Source organism: Jaculus jaculus, chromosome 11 (assembly GCF_020740685.1).
Source record: "Jaculus jaculus isolate mJacJac1 chromosome 11, mJacJac1.mat.Y.cur, whole genome shotgun sequence".
Taxonomy (NCBI): Eukaryota; Metazoa; Chordata; class Mammalia; order Rodentia; family Dipodidae; genus Jaculus; species Jaculus jaculus.
This window is the reverse complement of record NC_059112.1, coordinates 67,079,868-67,096,629: the sequence shown is the minus strand read 5'-3', so window position 1 is coordinate 67,096,629 and position 16,762 is coordinate 67,079,868. Positions and strand designations below refer to the sequence as shown.

The 16,762-nt window shown below is 39.2% G+C and overlaps 1 protein-coding gene across 2 annotated transcripts in view; it reads right to left on the bottom strand.

The window, feature by feature from the left end:
- The window catches only part of Mlf1 (myeloid leukemia factor 1), a 44,007-nt gene extending 27,499 nt beyond the window's left edge, over positions 1-16,508 (bottom strand). Inside the window, exon 1 of one of the 2 annotated variants that reach the window (XM_045130038.1) lies at positions 16,384-16,508. In XM_045130038.1, coding sequence (XP_044985973.1) covers positions 16,384-16,430 — 47 coding nt within the window. In that variant the 5' untranslated portion in view covers positions 16,431-16,508. Of the gene's footprint in view, positions 1-16,326; positions 16,344-16,383 lie in introns of those variants that run through there. The other variant, XM_045130039.1, reaches the window with a different exon arrangement.
- Positions 16,509-16,762: the final 254 nt, after the last annotated feature.

Genomic DNA, 16,762 nt, shown 5'->3' with positions numbered 1-16,762 from the left:
GATAATAAGGGTAAGTAGAGGAGATAAGGCAAAGAAATGCTACAAGATAACAAAACAATCTAGCTCCTGGGAGGCTAAGCCAGGAAAACCCTCGCCCACCAGGACAGCATTTGTTCTTTTGGAAAACCTTTCAGAAGAAAAATGAAAACAGAAAGGATTAGAGAAAAAAAAAAACCAATAATTAAAGAAGAAAAACTTGTCACAGATACTTGATTTGATTAGAGGTGCTGCTGTAGGTGAGGCCTTCTCAATCACATTAAGGGACAATCAAGACTCACGATGACAGGCAATGGCACATGTTTTTGAGAATTCTACAGAATTGTATAGCATGGTACCTTTTTTTTAAAAAATTCATAAGAATCTTTATTTATATTTATTTATTTATTTATTCATTCATTCATTCTTTGGTTTTTTGAGGTAGGGTCTCACTTTGGCCCAGGCTGACCTGGAATTCACTATGTAGTCTCAGGGTGGCCTTGAACTCATGCTGATTCTCCTACCTCTGCTTCCCGAGTGCTGGGATCAAAGGCGTGAGCCACCATGCCTGGCTTTTTATGTTTTATTTATTTATTTTTTTATTAACAACTTCCATGATTATAAAAAGTATCCCATGGTAATACCCTTCCTCCCCCCACTCACTTTCCCCTTTGAAACTCCATTCTCCATCATATCCCCTCCCCATCTCAATCAGTCTCTCTTTTATTTTGATGTCATCATCTTTTCCTCCTATTATGATGGTCTTGTATAGGTAGTGTCAGGCACTGTGAGGTCATGGATATACAGGCCATTTTGTGTCTGGAGGAGCACATTGTAATAAGTCCTACCCTTCCTTTGGCTCTTACAATCTTTCCACCACCTCTTCCACATGGACTCTGAGCCTTGGAAAGTGTGATAGAGATATTGCAGTAATGACCACTCCTGTCACTTCTTCCTAGCACCATGATGCCTTCTGAGTCATCCCAAAGTCACTGTCCTCTGAAAAGAGAAGGTTCTCAAACAAAAGTGAGAGTAGCATTAATATATAGGTATGAACACTAAGAGATGTGCTTGCTGGGCAGTTTGATGAGCATAGTATATACATTTAGCCAGACAGCAGCAGATGTTATACCCCTAGGGCTCGTAACTACCTCTGTTTTAGGTTTTCAATATCAGGGTTGTATTCCCTCCCATGGAGCGGGCCTCCAGTCCAATTGGAGGGCAGTTGGTTTCCACCATGACAGATGTGCCACTATTGTACTGGTTGGCTCATTTGGCCTGGCTGGCCAAATATAAGGCTTGCAGTGTCCACTCTTGAGTATCTTCACTGGTGATTTCTCTCTCTCTCATTGAACTGCATGCAGAATGGATTCCTTTGTATCTAGCTTCTTCTGCTTAGCATAATGCTTTTGTGATTTACCCTTGTTGTTGTATTTATCAAGTTCATTTAGTTCTAAGGCTAATTCCATTGTGTATAATATAATCACAAAACTGTTCTAGTTTTCTTCATTATGAATAAGGCTCATAATGAGTGTTTATAAATTAGTCTTTGAGTGTACATAATTTCAGTTCTCTATAGTGAGCCCCTAGGAGAAGAGCTGCTGGGCTGTAAGATGTGTTAGCTTTGTAATACTTGGGACTGAGAATTTCTTTTGCACTGCATTTTTGATGAAACTTAGTGTGGTCAGACTTGCATTATTTTCAGCCTGTGTGTGTGGTATATGTGCATGCATGGTTGTTTTATGAGTGTTGGTGTGTGTGTAGTTCAGAGGTTGTTGTCAGCTGTCTTCCAGTATCGCTCTCTATTCTTTGACAGAGAGTCTTACACTAAATCACTGAATCAGCTAGACTCACTAGCCAGTGAGCCTCAGGGATTTCCTGTCTGCCTCTCCAGTGCTGGGATTATAGGCAAACATTGCCACACCTAGCATTTTTACATGGTGCTTGGAAATGAACTCAGGTCCTCATGCTTGTGAGGCAAGCATTTTACCCGAGCCCTCTTCTCAGCACCTCCTCAGTCATTTTTAATTTAAATTGTTTGGGCAGTAATACTGTAATATTATTGCAGTTTTATTTTATCACTTACATATCTGTTTTATAAAATGTGTTTCCAAGTATATCTTGCCATTTAAAAAGTTTTATTCTTGTTGAGCTATGAACTCCACATATACATACACACACACACTTATTAAAATACGTCTTGATCTTGCCTTCTCACTTTTTAATAACCACCAAGATATGAATCTGTATTAGGTGTTCATTTTTTTTTCTTGTTTTTGTTTTGCTCTTTGTTGAGACAGTCTAAAATGTAGCCCAGGCTATCTTCAAACTCACTATATAGCTGAGGATAACCCTTAATTTTTGATCCTGTTTCCATCTCCCAAATATTTGGATTACAGGTATATATAATCCAACCAAATGTTAGATGGCGCTGGAGATCAAACCCAGGCCTCTGTTCAAGGGAGACCAGCACTTCCACACTGAGCTGCTTCAGCCCAGGTTTTCAGTTTTCCTCACAAATGGACTCCCCCTCACAGTCTTTTTATTGTATAATTTTTGTCTTTTCTTCTCTGCCTCTTTCTCTCTCTCAAATGTATATACATATTTATATACACATATATGTTATTTTTATTACTTATTATTTTTATTACTTTAAATATATACCTTTACTTTTATATATATACATACACACACACACACACACACACACACACACACACACACACACATATATAATAAAGTAAATTCTAGGGCTGGAGAGATGGCTCAGTGGTTAAGGTGCTTGCCTGCCAAGCCTAAGGACCATGTTCGACTTGAATCTCCAGGTCCCACATAAGCTAAATGTACATGTAAGCTCACACATGCACACTACCTGGCATGTGTGTCTGACGTTGGATTACAGTAGCTAGAGACCCTGGCATGCCAGTTCTCTATCTCCTTCTCTCATAAAAAGAGGGGGGGCAGTCTGTTGGGCTTGCCTAAAATAAATAAATTCTAATGATTATTTTAATATACATTCAGAATTTCCTGTTTGAAAATTAAGACTTCCACTTTTATAATATATCATTTAAATATGATTCTTTTGGTTAACTCTTATAAATGCTTTGATATTACTGAATTTAAGTTAGGAAGATTATATATATTTGATTATACTCTTTGATAAACTAGGAAACTCACTAGTTTATATGTGTGGTAGACACCTTCTGACCAGGCCTTTAACAGCATCCACCTCCTACTATTCATATCACCATGTAATCTTCTGCCCTTTGATATGGGACAGACTTATAGATTTGCTCCTAATAAACTGAATATATAATAGGATGCTATACCTGAAATTACATTTTTGAAGGATCATTGGAGTTTTCTCATGTACAGTGGCTCACTCTAGGGGAAGCAGGTGTTACTGTTAATGTAGGCCTGTGGAGATACCTACATGAGGAGACTTCAAAGCAGGTTTTGAAATTAGCCAACAGCAGTGTGAATGAACTTGGAAATGAATTCTTCTTTAGACAAGATTTGTAGTGACTGCAGGCTCGACACACTCCATTGTTGCCTGCTGAGGCTTGATTCAGAACTACCTAGGCTCACCTTCCTGAGTACAGAAATGGTGACATCTTGTTTCTTTAAGTCTCCACAGTAAAAGATAACATTTCAAACACAGAAGATTTTAACAATAGTGTTAAAATTACTCTTGTTCTAAGTCATCCATTTTGTTTATCTGAAGACAAGAAAGCTAACAGAAATCTGCAAAAATAATTTGTCCATAGGCCTGTTTCTGCATTCTAAGGAAAAGCTTCATGGGTTGAGCTTTATATTTGTATGAAAGAAGCAAACAAAATATAATAGAAAATCAAAAACCTTTATTGAGGGTGGGGTTTCTCAGACACACAGATGAGGCCAACTGTACTCCAGAGTAGCTGAAATGGGCATAAGAAGCGGATGGAACTTAGGATCAGCAGGCATATATAAATCCTGTGTATTAGAATAATTGCACCAGAGGTGAAGTTGTTTAACCTAAATCTTAGTTTCTTTACCCTCAAAAATCAAAGCCACCAGGGGAGAAGTTAGTAATTCCTTGTTTGGCAAACATCAAGCCTTTATTGAGGAATGGTCAGTGACTGTACCAGGAAATGGTGGGGAGACCATCTGGTAAGTAGGATAAATTCAATAAACAGCTATTATGTCTACTGTGTCAAGCATAGACACAGGTGGTAAGAATCAATAAATGTTCAGCTACTGGTATATAAGGACTTATAGTCTAACATAGAAGTGAGACTTTACATATTTTACATTTATTATAACTTGATGTCCTAATAGTGCTGTAGCAAATTACTACTAATTTAGTGATTAAAAACACAACATAAGTTTATTGTCTTATAGTAGAGGTCCAAAGGTCCACACAGGCTCCCTGAACTAAAGCTGTGGCATTAAAGATGGTAGGGGAAACTTCCCTTGCCTTTCTAGCTGCTAAGGACTATTCCTTGGGTTGATGGAAGATAGATGATAGATAGATGATAGCTGGCTGGTTGTGATGGGGCCTCCAGTAGGAAATTGCTGAAGAGGCAGAGGCAGGAGGATAAGGAGTTCAAGGCTAACCTGGGATAGATGATAGATAGAAGATTGAAAACTAACATTATGCAAGATAGAAGACAAGCCAGTTACACAGAATAACCAACATGGTTAGTCTTTTCTGACTGTTCTTCCACTTCTGAAATTCAGTTTAGGCAAAGATGTGCTAGGAGCAATAATCTGTCTTCCTTAAAAGGAAGAGGAGAGAGTAGTGATGGTGAAAATTTTATTTTATTTTATTATTATTATTATTATTAAAATAATCCTTTTCCAGCACTTCTGAATTCAATTCAAAGAAAATATACTTAAAATGTTCATACATGTGTTATCCTCTTAACAAACTATTTAAAATAATTTACATAAGACATTCTATTTTCTCTGTTAAACTGGAAACTTCTTGAGGAAAGGGAACTTTTTAAAACCTTTTTTATTTTAATTAGTTAATTTATTTGAGAGTGACAGACAGATAGGGAAAGAGGCAGAGAAGGCAGAGTTGGGGGGGGGGATGGGCGCATCAGGGCCTCCAGCCACTGCAAACAAACTCCAGATCAACTCCAGACACATGCGCCACTATGTGCATCTGGCTTACATGGGTACTGGGGAATTGAGCCTTGAACCAGGATCCTTAGGCTCCACAGGCAAGTGCTTAACCACTAAGCCATCTCTCCAACCCCCTTTTTTTACTTTTTAAAAGGAATTTTATTACACACACACACACACACACACACACACACACGTTATATTCTTTTATCTACTCACCCCTGCTCCTGTTACCCTGGGGACCCTCCTCAGTGGGCTGATGATGTTCACTATGGGTTATGAAGGTATTACTCAGTTCCTGTGGGGTAGTGGGGCAACCCTGCCTCAGAGTATCCCTACCCACTCTGTGGCTCTTATAATTGTTCTGCTTCCTCTTCCAAAAGGGAGTATATCTTTTTGTTTGATGCAATTCCTCAAATTATGTGGTCCAAGATGTTTCTTACATGGAATTATCACAAACAATTAGCATTTATATAAAAGAATTTAAACAAAACCCTATTATGCCACCTTTAGAGGAACATAATAGAGGGCTGGAGAGATTGTTCAGTGGGTAAGGGCGGCTCCTGTGCAAGCATGAGTGCCTGAAGGGGCCTAAGAGTGGCCCAGTTTGATTTCTTCAGCACCCGCATTGACACACACGTCTGTATCCCTGGTCCTGTGGGGAGCAGAGATCTGAGAATTGCTAGGGCTCCCTGAGGAAAAGTAATCTATGGAATCTATTTCAAGAAAAAAAAAAAAAAACCACAGGTGGATGAGCAATGGAGGGGGACACTGATGTCCTCAGGTGGCATCTGAAGGTGGGCCGATGGGGTGTTGCATCAGCACATGTGCATGAATACACCAAAACACACATACACAGCACATACTATGCAAAAGACAAAAATAACAAGGCATGAAGAGTTCACAAGACTTATACTTTTGTTTCCATTTGTATAAAAATTCAAGTATTTATTTTGATATGGCAGAATATATTTTTGGGAGTCTGTGATGGTTTGATGTATTAGCTTTACTGTGCCACAGGGTGCACAGGATGCTGGGAAACAGCATTAGGCTTAGGTAGTTTGTAGATAAGAGAGCTGGGCGTGGTGGCCTTAATCCCAGCACTCGGGAGGCAGAGGTAGGAGGATCACAGGGAGTTCAAGGCCATCCTGAGACTACATAGTGAATTCCAGGTCAGCATGGGCTAAAGTGAAACCCAACCTTTGAAAAAACCAAAAACAACAACAACAACAAAAAAAGACTGCATAGGAACCAGTTGACCCAGTTAAACATTACTCACCCTAACATAGGTAGCTGAGGAAGATTCTCCCCTTCCTATGCCTGATGGCAGTGCTAGAACAAGTCTCCAGCTCTCACATTGGAGTTTATGCCATTGTATTCCTTTGTTGTCAGGCCTTTGGACTCCGATTTAATTATAGACCCCAATTTCTCTGTGTGTCCTGGATGCAGAAGGTATCATGGGGTTTATCTATAATTCTATAAGCAGATTCCTCATAAAAATCTACCTGCCTGCCTGCCCATTTATCTATCTAATCCATTGATTGGTTCACACTAGTCACAGCAGTTATATTTTGATAACGCAACTAGAAGGGTGATGGCCAGAGCTGGAAATCTTTTTTTTTTTTTTTTTCCAGTGCTAGGAACCAAACTCAGGACCATGTAGGTACCAGGCATATAGTCTTCCACTGAGCTATACTCCCAGCCCCATCTTAATCAGTTTAAGTACAGATCAGTGGTGTTAAGTACATCTACAGTATTATGAGAAAGGAATCACCTTTTAACTATGTCATCTTCTGTACCTCTGGATATTTTATTGTTGTATTAACTGTAAAACATGTTGATATTTTTTTATATAAGGAGTTAACGGTAGGTATTGGACATCACTGATTGTTTGCTTATTTGTTTGTTTGTTTGTTTTTTGAGGTAGGATCTTGCTCTAGCCCAGGCAGACCTGGAATTCACTATTTAGTCTCAGGCTGGCTTTGAACTCAAGACAAACCTTCTACTTCTGCCTCCCCACGTGCTGCGATTAAAGGCATGTACCACTACACCTGGCTACACCACATACTATGGCTAACATCACTGATTTTTAAAACTTCAGGTAGCCGGGCGTGGTGGCGCACGCCTTTATTACCAGCACTCGGGAGGCAGAGGTAGGAGGATTGCCATGAGTTCTAGGCCACCCTGAGACGACATAGTTAATTCCAGGTCAGCCTGGACCAGAGTGAGACCCTACCTCGAAAAACCAAAACCAAAAACAACAACAAAAAAACAAACCTTCAGGCTGATCTGGAATTCACTATGTAATTTCAGGGTGGTCTTGAACTCATAGTGATCCTACTACCTCTGCCTCCTGAGTGCTGGGATTAAAGGTGTGCACCACATGCCCAGCTTTAAAACTTTTTTTATTTCAGAAAGTCCTATAGGACAAACACAAATATGGAAATTCAAATGAGAAAAGTTCTACAATTCTAGATTAGCAAACTTTTTATTTCATAATAACACATCTCAAAAAACAACAAAACCTCATCCCTTAGTAATTGCTACTAAAATACTAAAATTTGCTTCACAGTAAATAAAAAAATATAAGCTTGTCAGATTTTGACATTCATAGTAATATGCTAAGGTTTGTGTTCCAACAAATTAATATTCTCAAATTAATTAATTAGTTTTTCACATATGCCAAGGCAAAAACTATGCTCTGTAAACATGTAACTTTGAGATCTTACTGTCTCAAACTTGAACATAATTTTAAATTTCCAAAGTCTGAATTTGTTATAATTTGTTACATAGACTGTTTCCAATGACTACATTGATTCTAAAACAACAATGTAAGGTCTTTTCTGCTGTTGGAAATGACTAGATTGTTCATTATAGCTCAAATATAACAACATCAGCAACAATATTTTTTATTAAAAAAGAACTAGGAGTCAATAGTTACAGCAATAATAATCCAGTCTTGTATTCAATAAACAGTGCTGTTTCCAGTTATATCTGATGACACTCTGAAGTAGTAAAACAAAAATAAAAAATTGTTCTCCAAATAAATCAACCAGCTGCATGTAAAACTGTCTCCTGCCTGTTTTGATCATGCACCTGCTTATGCTTGTGCCATAATCAAGTCTGTTAAAGGAAAGTGATAGGGTGAAATGATTAAATGATTAAAACAGTAGATTTTCTGCATACTTGCCTAGCACAGTAGATTCCAAAAGGCAGACTTCCTTTGACTTGTGACCACTGCTGGTCTGCATGACAGATGTCTTTCCAACATTAATCAATATCCCGATTTCTCCATTTGCTCACTTGTCATTACTCTTTATCTTATATGCCAATCTTTTTAATCTTATATATAAGATAATAATTTAATTATATATAACATAATCTTGGGGATATCACTGACTACTTTCCCCTCATTCCTATTTATGGATAAATCTTATATAAGATCACACAATGAGAATGCTCCCTGTAGGTGAGGGTAAATATGCTTTCAATAGAATCAGAAGTTTTGACAGGGGTTCAGAAAACAAATGGTTTTCAGCCAAATCAGTAACTAAGTCTAAATGTTGAATATTAACAGGAGATTCATTGTAGTTGTACTAAATGCACGTACAAAATATAATTAAATGAAGACATCAAGGGATAAGGCTTATTGTCATTATATTTCATTCTTCCCACTAAACCAAACACATTAAGGAAAAAACAAGTAACATGTATTTAATATGTATCATATAATATGTATAATATAACAGAATATGTATAATATGTAATTCATAAAATAATCTTTTAAAAATATTTTTATTTAATCAAGAGACAGAGACAGAAAGACATGAGAGTGAGTGAGTATGGGCACACCAGAGTCCTCTTGCCATTGTAAACCACTTGTGCTTCTGGCTTTATATTGGTACTAGGGAATCAAATCCAGGCCATCAAGCAAGACAGCATCTTTTTTTTTTTTTTTATATTTATTTATTTGAGAGCGACAGACACAGAGAGAAAGACAGATAGAGGAAGAGAGAGAATGGGCGCGCCAGGGCTTCCAGCCTCTGCAAACGAACTCCAGACGCGTGCGCCCCCTTGTGCATCTGGCTAACGTGGGACCTGGGGAAGCGAGCCTAGAACCGGGGTCCTTAGGCTTCACAGGCAAGCGCTTAACCGCTAAGCCATCTCTCCAGCCCCAAGACAGCATCTTTAATTGCCAAGCCATCTATCCAGCCCCCATAAAAGAATCTTAATTTCCCATTAATTCTTTTCCTCTTGAGGTAGGGTCTCACTCTAGTTCAGGTTGAGCTGGAATTCACTATGCAGTCAGTCTCAGGCTGGCTCACAGTAATCCTCCTAGCTCAGCCCCCTGAGTACTGGGATTAAAGGCACTGTGCCACCTCTCCCAACCCCACCCAGTAAATCTTGTTAGATTTTGTTTTGGAGGTTTACCTGGAGTTGATACTATATAGTTAAGATTATTCCAAGTCTACTTTCCAATTATACTTCTTTACCTTATAGTAGCAAAATTTTCCTATTCCCTCTGTCCCTACTATCCTTTGCATTACTGCTGTCATTTATTTTTCACACATGTACAATGCTACATTAGCAAAAACATTATTGTAAATAAACTTTTACCTGTCAGATCAGTTAAGAATACAAAAATATTTTTATTTTACCCTTCATTTATTGTCTGAGTTCTTCATTTATTAATATAGATCAGAGTTTCTTACCTATATTCATTTTCTTCTCTTTTTTTCAATTTTTATTAACATTTTCCATGATTATAAAAAATATCCTATGGTCATACTCTCCCTCCCCCGCCCTTTCCCCTTTGAAATTCCATTCTCCATCATATCCCCTCCCCATCTCAATCGGTCTCTCTTTTATTTTGATGTCATGATCTTTTCCTCCTCTTATGATGGTCTTGTGTAGGTAGTGTCAGGCACTATGAAGTCATGGATATCCAGGCCATTTTCATTTTCTTCTCTTTAACAACAATTCTGGTGGGGTTTATCTACTAGAAATAAAACCCAATTTTTGTTTGTCCAAGGAAGTCTTTATTTTTCCTCGCTTTTGAATAAATTTTTTTCAAGGTAAGGGTCTCACTCTAGCCTAGGCTGACCTGAAATTCATGATGTAGTCTCAGGGTGGCCTTGAACTCATAGCAGTCCTCGTACCTCTGCCTCCCAAGTGCTGGAATTAAAGGTGTGTGCCACCATGCCTGACTTGAATAATTTTTAAGGTACAGAATTCTGGGTTAATTTTTGTCTCTCGACACTTGAAATATTTAATTCCATTATTTTCTCAGTTGCATTACTTCTCAAGAGAAGTCATAATACAGTCCCCTGTGTTCTTCTGTAGGTAAGGCACTCACTCCCCCAGCCCTTGGCTTCTATTGAGAATTCTTTGTCTGTAATTTTTTGAAGTTCAAATATGATGTGTCCAGGTTTTGGTTTAAGAATATTTTTTTATTTTTCAGTATTTACAGTTTGGCATTCTTCATGTTCCTGGAGTTATAGTTTAGTGACACTAATTGAGAGGATTTCTTAAGTCATCATTTCTTCAAATATTGCTCCCATTACTTTCTCTTTCTCTTCCACTCCTGGGATTCCCATTGCCTGTAACTCACACATTATATATTTGCACAGAGCCTTCAGATAATGTTTTCTTCAGTCTTTCTCTTTGATTTTCAGATTGGAATTTTGTATCATGCCCTCAAGCTGAAACATTCTTTCTTGGCTGTGTACAGCCCATTAATAAGACAAGCACAGGCATTCTTCAATTAATCCATTGTTTTTGTTCAGCATTTTTTCTTAAAATTTCCATGCATGCACTTGCTTGTCATATGCTTTTTCCATTAAAACTTTTCACATACTGTTTTGCAATTACTAACCTCATAATTTCAACATTCATGCCATGTCTCTTTTTTTCTGATGCTTATTCAGTTTCTTCTGTTTTCTGCCTCTTAACAGGCCTTGTACTTTTTAGTGGTGATTGTACATGATGGACCAGGGAAAAGGAACTGTGGCAAAAAGCATTTATACTGTTTTGGGAAGGTTTATGGGAATGGACAGTGCTTTAGGTCACACTGTTTCAGGGTGCCCAAGATGGTGAATGTCCCTAGTAGGACAGGATAGCTGCAGTGCTGAGTGGGGCACCATCCTTTCTCTGGGGAGGTCAGGTTTTGTAGCCATAGGACTTTGAGAATAAAAGCTTGGACAGGGGCTGGAGAGATGGCTTAGTGGTTAAGCGCTTGCCTGTGAAGCCTAAGGACCCCGGTTCGAGGCTCGGTTCCCCAGGTCCCACGTTAGCCAGATGCACAAGGGGGCACATGCGTCTGGAGTTCATTTGCAGTGGCTGGAAGCCCTGGCGTGCCTGTTCTCAATCTTTCTCTCTCTGTGTCACTCTCAAATAAATAAAAATAAAAAAAAAAATCTTGGACAGTACATCCACCCTCTCACCCATCACCACAAGCAAGAGGAAAGTTTCTCCAATGGTCATGGTGAGGCCCTCATAGAGGTCCTGTATGAAAACTTACAAAGCACCCTGGCCCTGCATATGCACAGTATGACTGGACCCCTCATGAGTTGTCAGCTCACACTACTTCAAACTCATCACCCAATAATGTGCCAGTTATGCTGTTGTTTTCTGTCCTGGCATGGGTTCCCTTTTTTTTTTTTTCTCAAAACAAATTATTTATTTATTTATTTATTTGAGAGCGACAGACAGAGAGAAAGAGGTAGATAGAGAGAGAGAATGGGTGCGCCAGGGCCTTCAGCCACTGCAGACAAACTCCAGATGTGTGTGTCCCCTTGTGCATCTGGCTGACGTGGGTCCTGGAGAATTGAGCCTCGAACTGGGGTCCTGAGGCTTCACAGGCAAGCGCTGAACCACTAAGCCATCTCTCCAGCTCATGGGTTCCTTTTTAAGGAGGTTTTGCTGGGCATCTTTGCTTAGGTCAGCTGTGCTTTCATAGCCTGCCTGTCTTAACTGATGGACAGCTGTTTTCCTGTGATCTCACTGCTTTGACAGATCATAAGAAAAGTGTGATATTTTTGTAAGTTTGCTCAATTTTAAAAATATTTTATGGGGCTGGAGAGATGGCTTAGCGGTTAAGCGCTCGCCTGTGAAGCCTAAGGACTCCAGTTCGAGGCTCGGTTCCCCAGGTCCCACGTTAGCCAGATGCACAAGGGGGCGCACGCATCTGGAGTTCGTTTGCAGAGGCTGGAAGCCCTGGCGCGCCCATTCTCTCTCTCCCTCTATCTGTCTTTCTCTCTGTGTCTGTCGCTCTCAAATAAAAATATTTTATTTATTTGACAGAGAAAGAGAGAGACAGAGAGAGACAGAGAGAGAGAGAGAGAGAGAGAGAGAGAGAGAGAAGAGAGAAGAGAGAATGGGCGCACTAGGGCCTCCAGCCACTGCAAACAAATTCCAGATGTGTGTACCCCCTTGTGCATCTGGCTAATGTGGGTCCTGGAGGATTGAACCTGGGTCCTTTGGCTCTGAAGACAAATGTCTTAACCACTAAGCCATCCCTCCAGCCCAAGTTTGCTCAGTTTTTAACTTCTTGCTGGGATAGGGTGCTGGGTGTTGTACTCCTCACATGCCAGGCTGTTCTGCAAGGTTTTCATTTTGTCTTATTCATAGGAACAGAAGGCACTTTAAGTTCAATACACTAATCTTCCCACATTTTCCTTCTTGACAAAGTTTAAGAATAATTAGTCTAGCAAAATTATAGCACTGTGTGAAAGTTGTGAAAATTTACAAATGAAATGGTTCACTAGTATGCCTGCATGGCAGAGGGCAGAAGGGATCTTCCAAATCAAGACTGTGGATCAGAGGTAAGATAAAGCTAAGTAATCAAGTGGATCTCTCTCTCTCCTTTTTATTTGAAGGAAGAATTTCAAATAGTTCTAAAACTCAAGTTTCCTGCAGAAAACTTTGTTCCTGCCTCTCAGATTTTCCCAAAATACTTACCCTAGCATTACAGTAAAGGGGCTAAAGGATTTCATATCATCTGATGTTTGAAAATGGGCAATTCAAAAAATGAGCTCGCTTACAGCCCCACACTCCTGGAATATTCAGAGCTTAGTGGGAAAATACTGGTTCTTATTAATATACAGTTACTTAAGAACAAGAGTCACCTTCTCTCTCAGACATGTGGATGAGATTCAATCACAATGACAAAAATGTCAAAAATACTAATTGGAGAGTAGCAATCACTTTTTATAAAGAAGGTAAATCTGGCCACGATTGTGCACACCTATAACCTAAGCACTTTGGAGGCTGAAACAGTAGAAACACAAATTCCAGGCAAGTCAACTACATAGCAAGACCTTGTCCCCAAAAATGTATATAATGAAATGAAATAATAAGGCTGATAGATTTGCCAGTCTGGTTCTGAGCCCCCGATCTAAATTTCATTTCTGTGGCTCAGAAGCCTCGCAGTTCATGTTTTTGTGCCAAGCAGAACATTCTGAAGTACACTGGCTATACCTAAACTTTTCCTACATAATCACTATTTTTAGGGTATAAATAGATGCCCAAATCATGTCACCTTATTAATTTACTTGTCAATAGCTCCTTAACCATAAAACCTTTACTTATTTGTTCTATTTTAAAAAATTATTGACAATCTATAAACTCATTCTTAATCAATACAAGTTTGAGAGAAAATTAATATTCTTAAGAGAAAATTGAATGAGAGGAAGTGGCAGCTTTAAATGTTTGCATTTCATTCAAATTACAAAATGACTAAAGAAAATATACTTGAATATAATGCTCACTGAAATTTAGCTGAGACATAATATAAATGCAAAAATTTAAATCTACGATACACAATATAAAAGATCAAACATTAAAATATCACTTTTAAGATACACTGCATGAGAAGGTAAACCTTGAAACTGAAAATTTAATTCAAAAGTTTAGATTATTTTTTTCCCAGTAGTGTCTCACTCTAGCCCAGACTGACCTGAAATTCACTCTGTATTCTCAGGGTGGCCTTGAACTCATGATTTTAATTTTACTTTTATTCAAAAATTTTCAGCATTTACTAATGTAACAATAAATTATACTCATCTCAAAATAATGATTCTAATTTTATATTGAAGAAGTTCATATATTTTTATAGATATATATATATGCATATATATGTGTGTATATATATCCAAGAAGTGCATATATATACATATACGTATGTGTATACACACACACATATATATTTCTGCCTACCTTTGGATAAGCACTATATGCTTGTACTTTGACTATCTTTGATTATGAAACAATGTTTTTTTTTTTTTTGGAAAATAGTGATATTCTACTTAGATAATGCTAACATCAACGTTCACTGACATTTGTTTGATGAAAATAACAATTACTTTCAGCAATTGACAAATATTAATCAACTACAAGATGGACCATGGATACTTGCTCACCACTATTCACATTTTCTTCCTCATTTATCCTCAAGTGGATTTACTCTATGTATAATGAATTGTGGAAAAAAAGAAATTACAAGCATTAACCACTTTTATAAATGTAGTTTTAATTTATGATATTTTTATGATATGATATGATATAATATAATGCCTACTTGTATCTGAAAGCTACAAAAATGACTATGGAAAAGACTAAGTGTAACCAGTGGTCTCCTCCATCCTACACATGGGGAAAAGTGCTTTTGGGTGTGTGCCTCCTGCTCCAGTCTGTTACTATTTCTGTACCTAAGTTTTGAGTTCTTGCCTTTGCTCAGAAAGCACTGACCAGTGGATTAAATTACACTCCTGCTAGATAGTTTAAAGATCAGAAGATACCAATTATAGATTAAATTGTATGTTTAACTAAGACATATTACATCATAATCCTAATGGTTACCCATAGTACTCATGTCACACACACATGAGAAACACTGTGACAGCTGTGAATATACAGTTTCTATTTTGAGGCTTTTAAACAACGAAAACACAAACTTTTATTTAAACTGTTAGATATGCTGAGATAATACAAAACACAAATATTGCCAAAATTCTAAAGAAGCAAATGTTATGATAAATTTTTCTCAAGTCCATACACCTGTTAAGTATAATGAATAACCTTTAGGGGAAATATTATCTTACTTTTGTATTCAATATCATTTTCGTGGTTTTGGTTTTAAATTAGTACCAACACGTGTAAGCATATGTAACATCATTTCTTAAAAACAAAATATTAAAGAAATATGCATAGTAAAATGTACATTTTAATTCTTTTAAAAAATGGTCTCCATGCAACATAGAGAACTTAAGTAATCAAAGTAAATTTGGACACCAAGTCAAATTTCAAACTGGCAAAAACACATGAACAAAAAAGTAACACCAAAATAAGCATCTTACAGATTCAGTGAAATATGCTATTTCTTTATATAATGCTTACACACGGAGTTTTTTTTGTTGTTGTTTTTTTTTTTTTTTTCAAAAACCAGAAAGCAGGCATAGTGTCTCACTCACACCTGTTATCCTAGCTGAAGCAAGTTTAGGCTAGCCATAGCTACATAGCAGACACTCCCAGAAAACTAGATAATAGTGCAATTGGTTTCTTGAAAGTGATGGCACTTGCTGCCTGAGGTGTCAAATATGCCACCTGCCTCTGTGTCCCTGTTCCCCTTGTGTTTGGATAGAACCAGGGTTCTTCAAACAAGATCAGTCCTGTTCACAATGGCAAAGGGGCAAACAATTCACCATGTCAACAAGCAACTATGCAGCTCAGGGATATTACACCTCACTGCGCGGATGGCCACCCTAGGAAACCATGGGGACAGCGACTATCACACCAATGGCCTCCCTAGAAATCCATGAAGAGGAACGTTGTCACACTGATGGTCACCCTAGAAAACTGCTGCTAACTAGGAATCAAAGCAGCCTTGGAAGATATTTCCAGAACTTATTTCTCACCCCATGCTCCCAAGTCCTCATTCCACGCTCCCAAGGCCTATTCACCTCACCCTGTGCTCCCAATTCCTACTCTCCTCACTTGATGCTCCCAAGTCCTCCTCTCCTCACCTGGTGCTTCTAAATTCTTCTCGCCCCACCCTGTGCTCGCAGGTCCTCCTCTCCTCAGTGATGTTCCCAAGTCCTCCTATTCTCACCCCCTCCTTCTACGTCCTCCTCACCTCATCCTGTGCTCCCAAGTCCTCCTCTCCTCGCTGGGTGCTTCCAAATCCTCCTCACCTCAACCCCTCAAAAGCCTCATCTCACCCCATTCTCCCCAAATCCTCCTCACCTCCTCCCGGCCCTAACTCCCGCGCTCTGCCCCCACATCCTCCGGCCAGTCACTCACGAGAAGAAAGGGTCGTCCTCGAAGCCGCTGCTCAGCATCGGGAACATTGTGGCTGGACTGGGGCGGCCGGTCCCGCTCGTTGGAAATCGGCGCAGTGGGACGGCCGCGGCCGGGACCTCCCTCGCTCGACGCGCCCCTCCTGCGGCGGAGGCGGAGTGTGGCGCCAACCTGCGCTCCCATTGGCCACGGGGCTCCTTACGTCATCAAGATAGGCGTGGACAATGAGCGGATGCCTTGGCAACCGCAGTCAACACACTGCCGGAGAGACGCCTGGCTGGAGGCCGGCTGGCGACCTTACAGCCAGGCCGGTAGCTGTTACCTGAGCTGGAAGGACCACTCTCCCATGACCTTGGTCAGTCGGCCTGAACCCTGAATATCT